Below are 13,537 nucleotides of genomic sequence, written 5' to 3'. Positions count from 1 at the left end.
CGATGAATAATATTTCCTTCCTTCCTTTTAAGATCAGTTTGCCGATTTGATTTTTAAATTTGTTCAAATCATAATTGTAGGAGAATTTACTGTCTCCCTCCCATTCCAGTATAATTGCTAAAAGCATACCCTGGCAAAAGTGATTTTTTAAGACATAATTTAAATGTGTATTTGGCATCCTAGATTTTACTTTGTGCTAAATAAATTATAATTAAAAACTAGGACCTACTCTGAAATGTACCATTTGCTTTCATTCTTTAATTATTTTTTTATATTGCTCTTTGCATAGTACTGATAATTTGTCCTCCTAAATCTGAGTTTGTCACCACCTCATATCCTTTTCAACCTCTGGGCTGTATTTGGTTTAGTGTTAATGTTGCCTTCTCACCCTTCCTCTTATCTGACTTAGCTTCTCTCTCTTCTCTGACTACCACCTATTCCATACACACCTGTCATTAAAATGCAATACGGTAACCCCTCTCTCTGCTCCAGTCCCTCTCCTGGCTGTTCTCGCCAGGCTTTTGAAAGTGGAATCTATAGTCATTTTCCTCGCTTTCCAATCAGCCTTGAACTCACTCTCCATCTGGCTTCTGCCTCTACCAACCCTCCCCAGGGAAAGGGAAGAGCATTACGGAATCATGGGGCAGATGAAATAGCTCGGTGCACTCCCACATTCACACCGGTGCTGTGGCAGAGGGGCTACAGAGCCTGGTCTTAGACTCCCATCTGTTCTGTAGAGCTTAGGTTTCCCTCACTGCTGGCGCAGGAGCCATGGAAAGGCTAAGCAGAGGATCAGACTGCCACCATCCACTTCTCCTTACGTTATGTCCTCTGTGCAAGGCGGTGACACCGGGAGGCCAGTTAGGAAGCGATCACGGGCCTTGTGAGGGATGCTGAGGGGAGGCTAGAGATGGGCAGGCTCCTCTAGATACATGGGGCTGTGTTTAGAAGTGGTTTGTGAAACAAGCATCTGTAAGAATAGAAGGCACGCTTTGTGCTTTAGAAATGGTGGTGCAGTGTGATTAGCAAAACAGGTTGAATAGTGTCCGCGTAACGATAGCTTCTGGTCGGTTGTGCGATGTTGCAATAAACCTGATAATCCGATAAGCACCACAGTGGTGTCGGAATGTCATTACTGTGTGGCTCGCTTTGTAATTGATATCTGCTTGAATCTCTGAATCCGACTGGCAGAGGGGGTTCTCCAAAGCAGAGAGGATTGTCAGTTATAATGTCAGGTCTTTTACTCACAATTCCTGGCAGCTTCTGCGAGTGGTCGGCCAACCCTGCCCAGCGCAGTCCTCATACCATACCAGCCAGGGCCTCTTTCTGATGTCAGGGAAGGAAGACGTGCATTAATGTAGATTGTATTGACAGTGTGCGTTAACACATACTAATCTTATCTTACACAGTTTTACCGTTATTTCTCAATACTTTCCTTTCTGAAAGCTTTGCCCTCCCCATTTTTTCTATTCCATCATTAGTATGAATTTTGTTCATTAGAAACTGAAATAATTTTCCTCTGAGTAAGGTATTTTTTAAAGAAAAATCTGAACCCAAATTAGTTTTCTTATATTTAAATCTTATGAGGACTTAAAAAATTTATATCTACTGTCAAAATAAAATCAATTTGAAATATCTACCATATTTGCCAACATAGAAAAAAACTGGTCAACTGGAAAGAAAAGGATGCATAGTTGATTAGCCCGATATATTCATTCGAATGTATGTTTATACCTGGATGCCATATTTCAGGTTCTACATTAATGTCTAGATCTTTTCCACTTAGTTATGTTTTATAATTATTTTAGGACCTCAGCCTGTTGAAGATGAAATACAAGAAGAAATCCATTCCTCTCTCCATGAAACAGTATACACAGAACATGGTATGAATTAAAATCTGTGTGTTTTTTCATGCATTACTGAAATAGGTAAATGATTAATGATTTGGATACTATTTTAAAATTTAAATAGTAATTGTTTTTTTTAAAAATTATTCAACAACAAGTATTTTTGAAATAGCACTAAACTTGTTTTACTTCACCTTACTATGAGGGAACTTACTGCATACATCCAGTAAAGAAATGGTAGGAATACATAAACAAATTGAGACCAATGATAGGTACATCAAGAACAGGGAGGAAGAAAATGGCGGTAATGGGCTATGGGTGCTATCGCCGACCCTCACGTTTCACTGCCTGCTTGGGAGATGCCAGAGCAAGACGGGTCAACTTTGAATTATGTCTGTCATGTTATCAGAGAGGAAATGAACGAGATCTACTTAGAGAACCGAAAACATTTGCCCAGCGCTTACATCTGAAAAATTCCTTATGTGAACTTCTGTACGGAGAATATGAGAAGATACTTTAGAAACCAAGGTTTTAGGGTTTTATGACTGTTTCTTGAAGCATCCCTTGATAAAAGCAGAGGGTACCATTTCAAAACGCAACTCACAAAGGGATTTTGAAGGGGACAGAACATGTGGTGCCCGATACCTCCAATGGTTTGGTGTGAGCTAAAGGTCGTCCTAAAGGAAAAAAATTGTCTTAAAAACACCCAGTTGCCATGATTTAAATCGGGCTTTAGCAGGCGTACTAACTGCCTCTTTCAGGCTTAGGTGTTAGCGGGGTAAGGGCACAGCATCCCATCTGGCTCCCTCTGTGCTGATGGGGAGACGGGCCCTTGCTGAGCTGTAGGTCTTGCCATTGGCTGCTGGGGGTCCAGGAGCCCGGCCCTTCCGTTGCCCTGTCATCCCAGCCAGGAACGCCACTGAGATGCAGTCTTACTGAGATGAGTGAGTGGGTAGAACGGGGGAAGTCTGTGATGGGGAAAGAGGATGCAGGCAGGGCTCCCCCTCTGAGGGCAGCAGAGGTCCCTGAGGAAAGCACGTGCTGGTTTAGGAGCTGAGGGGGGGTGCGCTGAGCCAGCCCATGGTGTCAGCAGGGGTTGGAAGCACAGGGCAGGTGGGAAGAAAGTCCAGGGGGAAAGAGGATGGGAAGGTCGTTGAGGGTGGCGGCACGTGGGGGCGCAGGTGGAGAGCCATGAGGGAAAGGATATTCCTACTTGATTCCAAGTAACAGACCATCGGGGGTGTCGCATGTCCTGCACTCTCTACAGTGCAAAGAAGGGGTTCGAGGGGCTTGGCCGTAGGGACCTCAGAGGGGAGGTGGCACTGGTGACCCAGCGCTTCGGGATGGTTAGTCAAACTAAATGTCGCCAGAGGCGGGGAGAGAGAAAGTGGACCGGTGGGTGGGCGTGGGAATTCAGACAGAAGAGGAGAAAGCAGGTCCAGCACCTGTGCTGCTTGCCACACGCCTTCATCTTGGGTCTGTCCTCGTCTTCATCTCGACTTCCTCCATGGAAAACGGGCGATGGCTTTTCTTCTTGTGTCACTTCTGAAGGTGTGTCTGCGGTCCTGCTCTCGTCCAAGCTCCTGTTTTGCCCCGCTGCATGCCTATCTCCGTTTGCACGTTGTATGAGTCTCTTAGATTTAAATTGTACCTAAAACTGAATTTCTGGTTCCTCTCCACCTCACAGCTCTTCTCCCGCGCCCCCTAATACATTTTTGCTCTTATTTCAGCCTTTTATATTTTAGTTAAATGGTCTACTTTTCCACTTAGTTGCTTAAGCTGAAAACCTGAGGGTCTTCCTTGATTTCTGTCCCCTCCCCTCCTCTCCCATGTGCTCCCTGAGCAGGTCCCATCGGCCTTGCCTGCAGTGTGTGTCTCCGCTGTGCCAGCTGTCTGTCACCTCTGGCCCGACCACTGAAGTGGCATCCAGTTGGGTCCTTGATCCATTCTTGCTCCTCTGCACCCTGTGTTTGATGTGGCCTGGCCCCTACACCTCATGCGGATCCATCCGGTCTCTCTCCTGCCAGTCACTTTCTCTAGCCCAGCTGGCCTTCTCTCTTTCCTTCGTAATTCCAAGCCTATCCCTGCCGTGAGCCTTTGCACTTGTTATATCTCCTGCTGGGGTGTTTATGGGGGGTGGGGTTCAGTCTCCCCATCCTGGATCTTCTCCATCACTCTGTTTCATTATTGGGTCAAGTCCTGCAGCCGCCACTTATTAGCTGTGTGGCTTTGGCAGACTCTCATTTCCGATCCTTCGAAGTGGGATGATGGTGCCTACCTCACAGAGCTCAGCCCCGAGGAAACGGATTTCTTCATGTCAGGCTGTCGCCGGCAGAGGAGACTCACGGGGAGTGTGCGGTGTTTGGTCCGTGTTCCTACTGAGAACAGGGCCTTCAGGGAATAGTGAGGTGGAGAGAGATCAATCCTGCTCCCGTAAAAACCATCAAGCTGCACTGCATAAAACGAGAGTAAGGACGAGGGATATGGTAAGAAGAAAAGGTCGTAAAATTAGTGATAGGAATGAGAGTTGGTAATTGGTTTGCTGAATAGCAAAAAGTCTGAAATGAGGAGAAACAGTACAGCAGGCTCGGATGAGGAGACGAAACATGAATGGGCTACATGACTCAGTAACTCCTGGGAGCATCGCTGTGCCTCATTAAAAGTCAGGGACAAAGGCAACCTTGCAGTAGAAATAGTAATATTGTGATTACTGTAAAGAGGATGACATTAAAAGTTATAACAACAATAATAATAATAACACCTGAATACTTATGGGCCAGGCATTTTTCTAAGTGCTTTAATCCTCACAGCAATGCTGTGCGCAGGTACTCTTATTATTTCCTTTTTATGGAAGAGAAATTTCAGGCACAGAGTAGTTATGTCACTTGCTCAGGGTAACTTGCTCAATGAAAGGTCACGGTAACCTTTTCTCTGATCTGATTGAAGAGGCAAATATATTAATACTTATGAATGTGTTTATTCATTCATGAAATATTTATTGAGCACTTCCTATAGCTGGGCAAGGTCCTAAGCGCTGGGCATCCATAGTGAACAGATTCCATGAGATTCCTGACCTTGGTGGGTTCATGTTCTAGCAAGAGAAGACCATCCATTCCCCCCATCAGGTTGACCAGGAGTTGGCGAGAGTGAGAACAGACTCCAAAGTGGGTGCCAGCATGTACGGGGCCCCCAAGAGGGATAGGTAATGCCCTGCAGCAAGGGCCAGTGTGTGCCCTTCAGAAGGGCCTTCGTGTCTGTCGGCCGCTGCTGTGGGCCCTGCTTATACCTGTGTCTCTTCCTTCATTGTCATTTTTCAAGGAGAAGACCTACACCCAGAGGAGGACGGACCAGCAAGGGAACAGCAACCAGAAGATGACGATTTCCTTGTAGAGAGAGATACAGATGACAGAGTTGAGTCGCTGGAAACTGGAACATTTCAGGAAGGTAGAACTTTTTTTTTTTTTTTGCTTTTAAAATAAAATACAATAGGTAATTTTTAATTATAGTTACTTTTTTAAGTTGAAGTTAAAAACTTCAATAAAAATGATTGTTTCCCCATAGACACAGACCACAGTGTGGTGATGGCCAGAGGGAAGGGCCGGGGCCTGGTGGAGGCCAGTCAAGGCGGGGAAAATGGGGACATCTGTAATAGTATCAACAATGGCACCTCCTCCTCCCTGCCTTCGTCCTCCAAGATGTCTCAGGAACATTAACAGTTGTTCAGAATTTGGGGGTCTTAGATGCTGCTTATGTAACAGAATGCAGTTAAGGCATTCAAATAATCCGAAACATGAGGCATTTGATATTTTTGAGGTTAGGAGTTATATAGCTTGGGGAGTAGGGAAAAACACTTGTAAAAGGTCCATAATTAGGTCGTAAAATTTCTGCCCTAATCTTCAATTGGGGCATTGATTCTATTTGAACTTAAAAGCTGCGTATTAAAAGTCTTCAGAAATGGAAAATATTTACACTCCATAGAGCTGTGGAATGAACAAGGGTCACACAAGGGGTGAGGATCTTGTGGGGGAGCCCTCTGCTATCAGGGGTGCCTGGGTTAAGTTATCAACACGGACCTCCCAGAAATACCAATGATGAGAGAAAATCATCGATACGCTGCCTCCTGCACGCCCCATACTGGGGATCGAGCCCGCAACCCGGGCATATGCCCTGATCAGGAATCGAACCATGACCTCCTGGTTCATAGGTCGATGTTCAACCACTGAGCCACTCCAGCCAGTCTCATCCTCTCTCTTTAGCCCAGGTTATGGTGTTTGTCAACTTGTGGGGTTGTTGAGTGGATCAAAGACAAGAATGTGTGCCATTTCTAGGTGTAGTTCTAGTAGAAGATAGTGTTTGGCAGTCATTTCATTGATATATTTATGTTTTATTTTAATAGTTATTTACCTTCAAAATAAAATCAATAAGAATAGATTCAGAATGTACACATACAGTATATATACATGCCACTTTATGAAAGTAGTAATATTGACTTAATGTTATTTTTTTTCTAGAAACTGAAGATAGTTACCATGTAGAAGAGACAGGTGAGATTTTAATTTAATATTGTTCTTTTTAAAGTAGAATGAGTCTTTTCCTATTAAAAAAAACATTAAGAGAGAAAAGACATTGTCTATGATTATCCTATATGATAAAGAGCTAATATGCTAATTAGACCGGACAGTGGAATGACCTTCCAGAACAACTTTCCAGAATGACCAGTGGGCGGGGGGCAGGGCCTTGAGGCAGCCGGAACTGCAAGGGCCTACTCTTGCATAGATTTCATGCACCTGGCCTCTAGTTTATTAATAGAGGCCCAGTGAACAGATTCGTCGACCTGTGGGGTCCCTCTGCCTGGCTTGTACCCTCTCGCAATCTGGGACCCCTCAGGGGATGTCAGAGAGCCAGTTTCACCCAATCCCCGCAGGCCAGGCCGAGGGATTCCTCTGAGATTCATCAGTCTGTTCCATGTTTCCATGCCTGTGGTTTCTGCTCCTCAGTTGAGCATCTGCCCTCTGGTGGTCAGTGCGCGTTACAGCTACTGGGCGGTTGGCCAGTCGCTTAGGCTTTTATATATATAGATTATATCTAATATATCAAGTATCATATAATATATACTTAATGATTGATATTTTATGTATCATAATTATGGGTACATGCATATGTATCTGTATTTTTGTAAATACAGTTTTTGTATTTTTTGAAGTCTACTTCCTGACGATAAGTTCCCAGTAGTGTGATTATTAAGTCAAAAGATACAGTAGAATTACATGTTTTGTAGTCTTAAATGATAGTCAATGAAAGGTCAGAATAGCGTATTGTTGCACGCCGTGTCCCCAGAAGGGGTGGCCACACTGAAGATGGGCGTCGCATCTTCTAGTAACAAGCCTGTGGTGTTGGCCAGTTCCTCCCAGGGTTGGAGTCGACCCTTCTTCCTGTGCTGGGGGACCATGCGATAGTGTTGACTGGCATTTAGGGCCCTGTCATGTCAACAGTATGTATCTGCGATCACTAAAATCATATTGCGGGCTGAGCACACTCTGGCAGTGAGTCCAAGTGATGGGCTGGGAAATGTGTGTCCTCGCTCAGGCTCAGGCAGGGTAGCTGGGTTGATGTGAGGAGGGCTCCCTGCACTGCTGTCTCTGTCTGTCTATGTGTCAATTTGTCCTATTTTGTTTTTCTGACAATAGTTGAATTTGCATAAGCTAAATAAGAATATAGCTCTACTACTTTGTGGTGGGAACTGTATTGAGCTTTGAGCACAGGTAGTACCTTTTTGTTCCAGGAGTGAATGTGAGTTGGAACATCATGATATATATATTAGAGGCCCGGTGCACGAAATTTGTGCACTGGGTGGCGGGGTGTCCCTCAGCCCAGCCTGAACCCTCTCCAATCTGTGACCCCTCGGGGGATGTCCGACTGCTGGCTCCCAACCGCTTGCCTGCCTGCCAGCCTGATCACCCCCTAACCACTCCCCTGCCAGCCTGATTGATGCCTAACTTCTCCCCTGCTGGCCCAATTGCCCCCAACTGCCCTCCCCTGCCGGCCTGGTCGCCCCTAACTGCCCTCCCCTGCCAGCCCAGTCACCCCCAACTGCCCTCCCATTCAGGCCTGGTCCCCCCCAACTGCCCTCCCCCGCAGGCTTGGTCGCCCCCAGCTGCCCTCCCCTGCAGGCCTGGTTCCCCCTAACTGCCCTCCCCTGCCGACCCAGTCACCCCTAACTGCCCTCCCCTGCCAGCCCAGTTGCCCCTAACTGTCCTCCCTTGCTGGCCCGGTCACCCCTAACTGCCCTCCCCTGCAGGACCGGTTGCCCCTAACTGCCCTCCCCTGCCAGCCTGGTCACCCCTAACTGCCCTTTCCTGCCAGCCCAGTCACCCCCAATTGCCCTCCCCTGCAGGCCTGGTCTCCCCTAACTGCCCTCCCCTGCCGGCCATCTTGTGGCAGCCATCTTTGACCACATGGGGGCGGACATCTTGTGTGAGGGTGTGAGGGTCAATTTGCATATTACCTCTTTATTATACAGGAATATATATATATATATATATATATATATATATATATACACACACACACACACACACACACGCACACACACGCACACACATATACATATTTAAATTGGTAGGGAGAAATAAAAACATCAGTGAGAGAGAATCATTGATTAGCTGCCTCCTGCATGTCCCTACTGGGGATCGAGCCCACAACCCGGCATGTGCCCTTGACCAGAATTGAACCCGGGAACCTTCAGTCCGCAGGCTGATGCTCTATCCACTGAGCCAAACCAAACCAGCATCATGATTTGATTTTATGTTTCTGTCATTACTAGAAACTGTTCTTTTCCTGATTTGAATATCAAGTGTAATCCTTCTTACTTGAGACACATTAGTAATTTCCTAATTGTTTTCTCATTTGTAGCTTCGCAGACCTCTAACCAGGATGCGGAAGAGATGATGTATGAACAGGAGACCCCAGGTTTGTGAGATGTGTTTCTGTTGGACACAGTGGCCAAGGCCCTTTTAATCTTGGGTTAATGATTCATTCTGATTCCACAGAGTACTCTTCATAACACTCCGGGATCATTTTTGGTTGCTCAGATAGTTATAGCAATTTATACAGTTTGATATTATATGGAGAAATGAGGAAAAAAAGGAGCTGTGTTTTCCAAACCATCACTGGGATGTTGTTTTTATAGATCCGACCAGAGAGCATTTGGAAATTAATGAGGCAGAAGGATGGAATAGTCAACTGGGAGGGAATCCTAGTACTGCTCCTTCCTATCTTTTGACTTAGCAAATGATGGAACTTTATATATCTTAAATATTATTAGCGGTCCGGTGCACGAAATTCATGCACAGTTGGGGTCTCTAGGCCTGGCCGGCGATCAGGGCCGTTCAGGTTCCCTGCCTCTCCCTTACCTCAGCGCCTGCCTGTGCGCTGCCACCGTGCAGCTCTCCACCTCCCCGCCTCCCCACCTCCCTGCCTCCCCCTCTCTTCCTTCCCTTGCTTCCCCTGTCTGTCACCACCCACCCCCAGTTCCCCGTCCCAGCCAGGGGCCCAGCCCCGATAGGGCAATAGGAACCTGCCAGCTGCGGGGGGAGACCGGAAGGTTGGCCGCAGGCCCCATTGGCGATCAGGGCCTGCGGGCTGGGGGCAGCTCCTGCATTGAGTGTCTGCCCCCTGGTGGTCAGTGCACATCATAGTGACCGGTCGTTCTGGTCGTTCTGTTGTAATGGTTGCTTAGGCTTTTATATATCTAGATAATGATAATATCTCTTACACAGCTGTAAAGATTAGAATTTAACTTTCAAGTAATTTTAAAATGATGTCTAGTAATGTGTTTGGTTTTTAATGTTTATCAAAGGTGTATGTTTTTTCTTTTTAGATTCCACTGAACCAGCAATAGATGACTATGAAAGAATGTACCATGATGCAGGTATTAAATGAACATAGTTATTAGATTTTAAACATTATTAAGGCTTGACAGCTGAAATGCTATGTTAACATGGTGACTTTTCTGTTAAAGGAGACTGAGACATAATAGTAACACCTAATATAAGACTTTCTACTTTGTAACAAAATATTATTATTTAAAAATATCAGGCTTTCATATTTCACCTCATCTACCACTGGCTCCACAGGAAACAGGATATTAATTCCTAACTCTACTTTAGCATATCTCGCTGTATGCCAGTTTGAGGAATTCGTATGAAAATAATTTACCTGCCCTTTCTCAAGTGGTTTTTGGACTGAGGCATTTTCTATGGACTGTGCAGACATTAATATTTAAAGAAATAGAATTCTGTATTCGAGATTAAGTTGTTTTTTTTAGCTAAGCAGTTACACAGAATGACTCAATACTTATTTTGATTTCTTTTTTTTCTGCAGATGAAGTAACGTACCAAGACTATGACCAACAAGGTGTGAAATGCTTCTTAAACTTAAGCCATCTGCTTGTTTTAAAATCTACTCGTAGTTTGATCATATAATATACAGAACAATTTTTTAAGCTACAAAACCATAACTTGAAACATTCAAGTGAATGGTAGTTTTCAAAGACTTGACTTGGGGAGATTGTTTACCTATTTCATGGTTTGCCATTGCCTAAACAATTTCTTCAATTATTTGCAAGTTGCCTTAGGAAGCAGTTAAGAATTATTGAGGAAATCATATTTCATTACTTTATAGTTATCGCTGTCTTTTGACTAAAATATGTCTTGTGCTTGGAAAGCTACCTCGGTCCCAGTGTAACTACTGTAGCTGCTTCCACAGATTAATCCCACTCTTCAATAAGGGTGCATGGAGAAGGGGGCAGAAGAATTCCCTTCCAGGCATACAGGCAGCATGAAGAAAGTAGTTCTGGCAAATTTGTGGCATGAGTAGTGTCAGATTCAGGTTTAGGCAATTGTAGCTCCTTTTGTTGCCTGAGCAATTCTCATGCTGTTTTATTAAATTCATTGAGATATATTATGTTTGCTCTTTCCCAGATGAGAAAAATGTGTTTCAGAGGATATAAATAATGAGCACAAGTTCATATGACTAAGAGATAATAGAGCTAGTGGACTGTAGAAGGAAGGTAGTCAGGTATTATAACTGCGTGTGCAGCAAGAAGGATGGAGAAATGTATGGTGCTCGAGTCACATATGGAGGGCTTTCTATTGTTAGGTAGTCTTAGGGTGTGACATTCCTGTATGAATAATACGGAGTCCCTACTTCAAGAAACTGGTAGTCTCGTGATAATCGGTGAATCTTGATTGGAGAAAATTAAGAATGGCTGTGTGTAGACCTGATAAACTGACTTATTGAGTGTGTGTATTTAAGATTGGATATCCTATCAAGATCACCATCCACGGTGGCTGTTTCTACTGGGATATGAGTGATACCCTTGGAGGAATCCTGGATTCTGTCTTTAGGGACTAATATTGGAAATAAGTTGGCAACTATGATTGCATTTAGCTTTTCTTCTCAGTTTATGAATTTGAAGGAGAAACTAGGAATTTGGAAATTAAAAGTTGCATATAGAGGTAGGATTTGAGATCTTTTTTCTAATGTCTGCCAATCATCTTAGTGTTTTTCTAAATATAATAGAAAGACCATATTTGGAATGTAATTTATAGACTAGGTCTAGAGAACTTTAAAGTTAAACTTGAAGAAGTGTAAAATTAGATGCCATGCCAAAATACATAAAAATAAATGTATTTTCATAGGCATAGTATCATCTATAATAATAAAAGCGTAATATGCTAATTAGATTGGACGTCCTTCTGGACGACCGTCCAGATGAAGGTGGGGCTGCAAGGGAAGCCCGGGTCCCGGGTGCCAGAGGGAAGCCGGTGCTGGCAGCCGGGGGAAGGAAGGCCTATTCTTGCATGAATTTCGTGCATTGGGCCTCTTGTAATAAATATAATTTAAAATGTTAACAAAGAATAATAAATATTATGTAAGGTGTACAAATCTGGTGAGATACTTTTGATTACCCTTGTAGAACATAAACTTTTTCAAACAATATAGATCTAATAGAACACAGGATTATTTGCTATGTGTTAAAAAGATACCTTTGTGGAATTCAGGAACCAAACTAGGGAAACCAAGTAACTATGTATGAGTGAGACTGAAAGGAATGTGAAAAGAAAACAATTTTTAGTGGGAAAAACAGTATATTCCGTATTAAATTCCCCAAACTCTAGAACCTGGAAAACATAACATTTACTAAAGCTATAGAGGGAACCAGCTTTTCACATAGAAAATATTCTAGAAAGCATCAAACCCACCTTGGATACATCTGAGAAACAGCCTTACCGTCTCATTGATTTATTTATTTGTACACCATGTGTGTACCAAGTACTTGTGTCCACAGCATAGGACACAGGAGCAGTGCTGGTGAGGGACACACACCAGGTTCCTGTTCCCATGGACCTATGTTTTAGCAGGGGGTACACATCACACAGGTTAGTATTTAGTTACAGTTGTGCTAAGGGCTGGTGAGAGCGAGTGCAGTGTGTAACGAGTACACGGTAAAGAGACGCCTCCTAGTTTGTGGGGCAGGGAAGGCTTCCCTGAGGAGATGCAGGTGAGAGGTGGTGAGAGGAAAGGTGGCTGGAATGCAGTGGGAAGCCTCTGAGGTGGAAAGATGAGTCTGGAGGCTGAAGATAAGAAGAGAGACATGGGCTGAGATTGTGAGATAGTTGTGGTGCAGAGGGTGCCTGGAGGCAGGTCAGAGATGTTCCTCTTCACCATCAGGCGCTGTTTAAGGCCCTGCAAAGTCAGATATGTATTTTGTAAAGACTGGTCGGTCTAGCCCTAGCTGGTTTGGCTCAGTGGAGAGAGCATCGGCCTGCGGACTGAAGGGTCCCGGGTTTGATTCTGGTCAAGGGCACATACCGGGTTGCGGGCTCCATCCCCAGTAGGGGGCGTGCAGGAGGCAGCCGATGAGTGATTCCCTCTCATCGTTGATGTTTCTATCTCTCTCTCCCTCTCCCTTCCTCTCTGAAATCAATAAAAATGTATTAAAAAAAAAAAAAAAAGACTTGTCAGTCTAACGGGTCTAACGCATAGTGAATGGACTGGAGAGAGTAGGTGGGGAGAGACCATTTAGGTTGCTCAGTTATCCAGATCTGATCTTGCCCCGAGTCACATCTGTGCCAGGCGAGGAGTCAAAGGAGATGAGTTTCTAGAGAGAGAGATGTTCAGCAGTGTCCCATGCTGCCGAGGGCCCTCTCAAGGTGAGCACAGAAGACATGCATTCGAGCTAGTACCATAGGGACCCGTCAGGGACCTCGGCAAGAAGCTGGACAGAAAGGAAAGCAGCTTAAACCAGGGTGGTGGCTGTGAAGGTGAAGGGAAGTGGGCAAAGCTGAGAAATATGAGCAGATAGAATTGACGGGGCTTACTGTGTGGGTGTGGCTGGGGAGTGGGAGCTGGTGTCAGCCACGTCCACTGTTCTGCCTTCTGCATCTGCTGGATGGGGGGATTTTTTCCTAAGTCAGGCGAGACTGGGAACCAGGAACTGGAAGCCAGATGGTCCTGTCCATACATGTTGAAAGTTCATATTGAGACAGCCAAGAGGAGATACGCTGATAGATGATGTTTGGATCTCAGAAGAGAAGTCCAGTTTGTGGTTGTGAGTTTGAGAATCAGGAGCGTATACGTGGCCATTGAAGCCAAAGTCTGAGATGGTAAGGAGAGGATAGAGGGGG

The 13,537-nt window shown here is 44.8% G+C and overlaps 1 protein-coding gene across 1 annotated transcript in view; it reads left to right on the top strand.

The window, feature by feature from the left end:
- Positions 1-13,537, top strand: part of ASPH (aspartate beta-hydroxylase) — a 166,209-nt gene that overhangs the window by 63,408 nt on the left and 89,264 nt on the right. The window contains exons 5-10 of the mRNA XM_079796054.1: positions 1,809-1,883; positions 5,166-5,291; positions 6,359-6,391; positions 8,760-8,816; positions 9,727-9,777; positions 10,230-10,262. Of these exons, the coding sequence (XP_079652180.1) occupies positions 1,809-1,883; positions 5,166-5,291; positions 6,359-6,391; positions 8,760-8,816; positions 9,727-9,777; positions 10,230-10,262 (375 nt within the window). The remainder of the gene's footprint in view (positions 1-1,808; positions 1,884-5,165; positions 5,292-6,358; positions 6,392-8,759; positions 8,817-9,726; positions 9,778-10,229; positions 10,263-13,537) is intronic.

The sequence above is a fragment of the Cnephaeus nilssonii genome (genome assembly GCF_951640355.1).
Source record: "Cnephaeus nilssonii genome assembly, chromosome: 18".
Taxonomy (NCBI): domain Eukaryota; kingdom Metazoa; phylum Chordata; class Mammalia; order Chiroptera; family Vespertilionidae; genus Cnephaeus; species Cnephaeus nilssonii.
The sequence above is the reverse complement of the archived record's forward strand: the minus strand, read 5'-3'. Positions and strand labels throughout refer to the sequence as shown.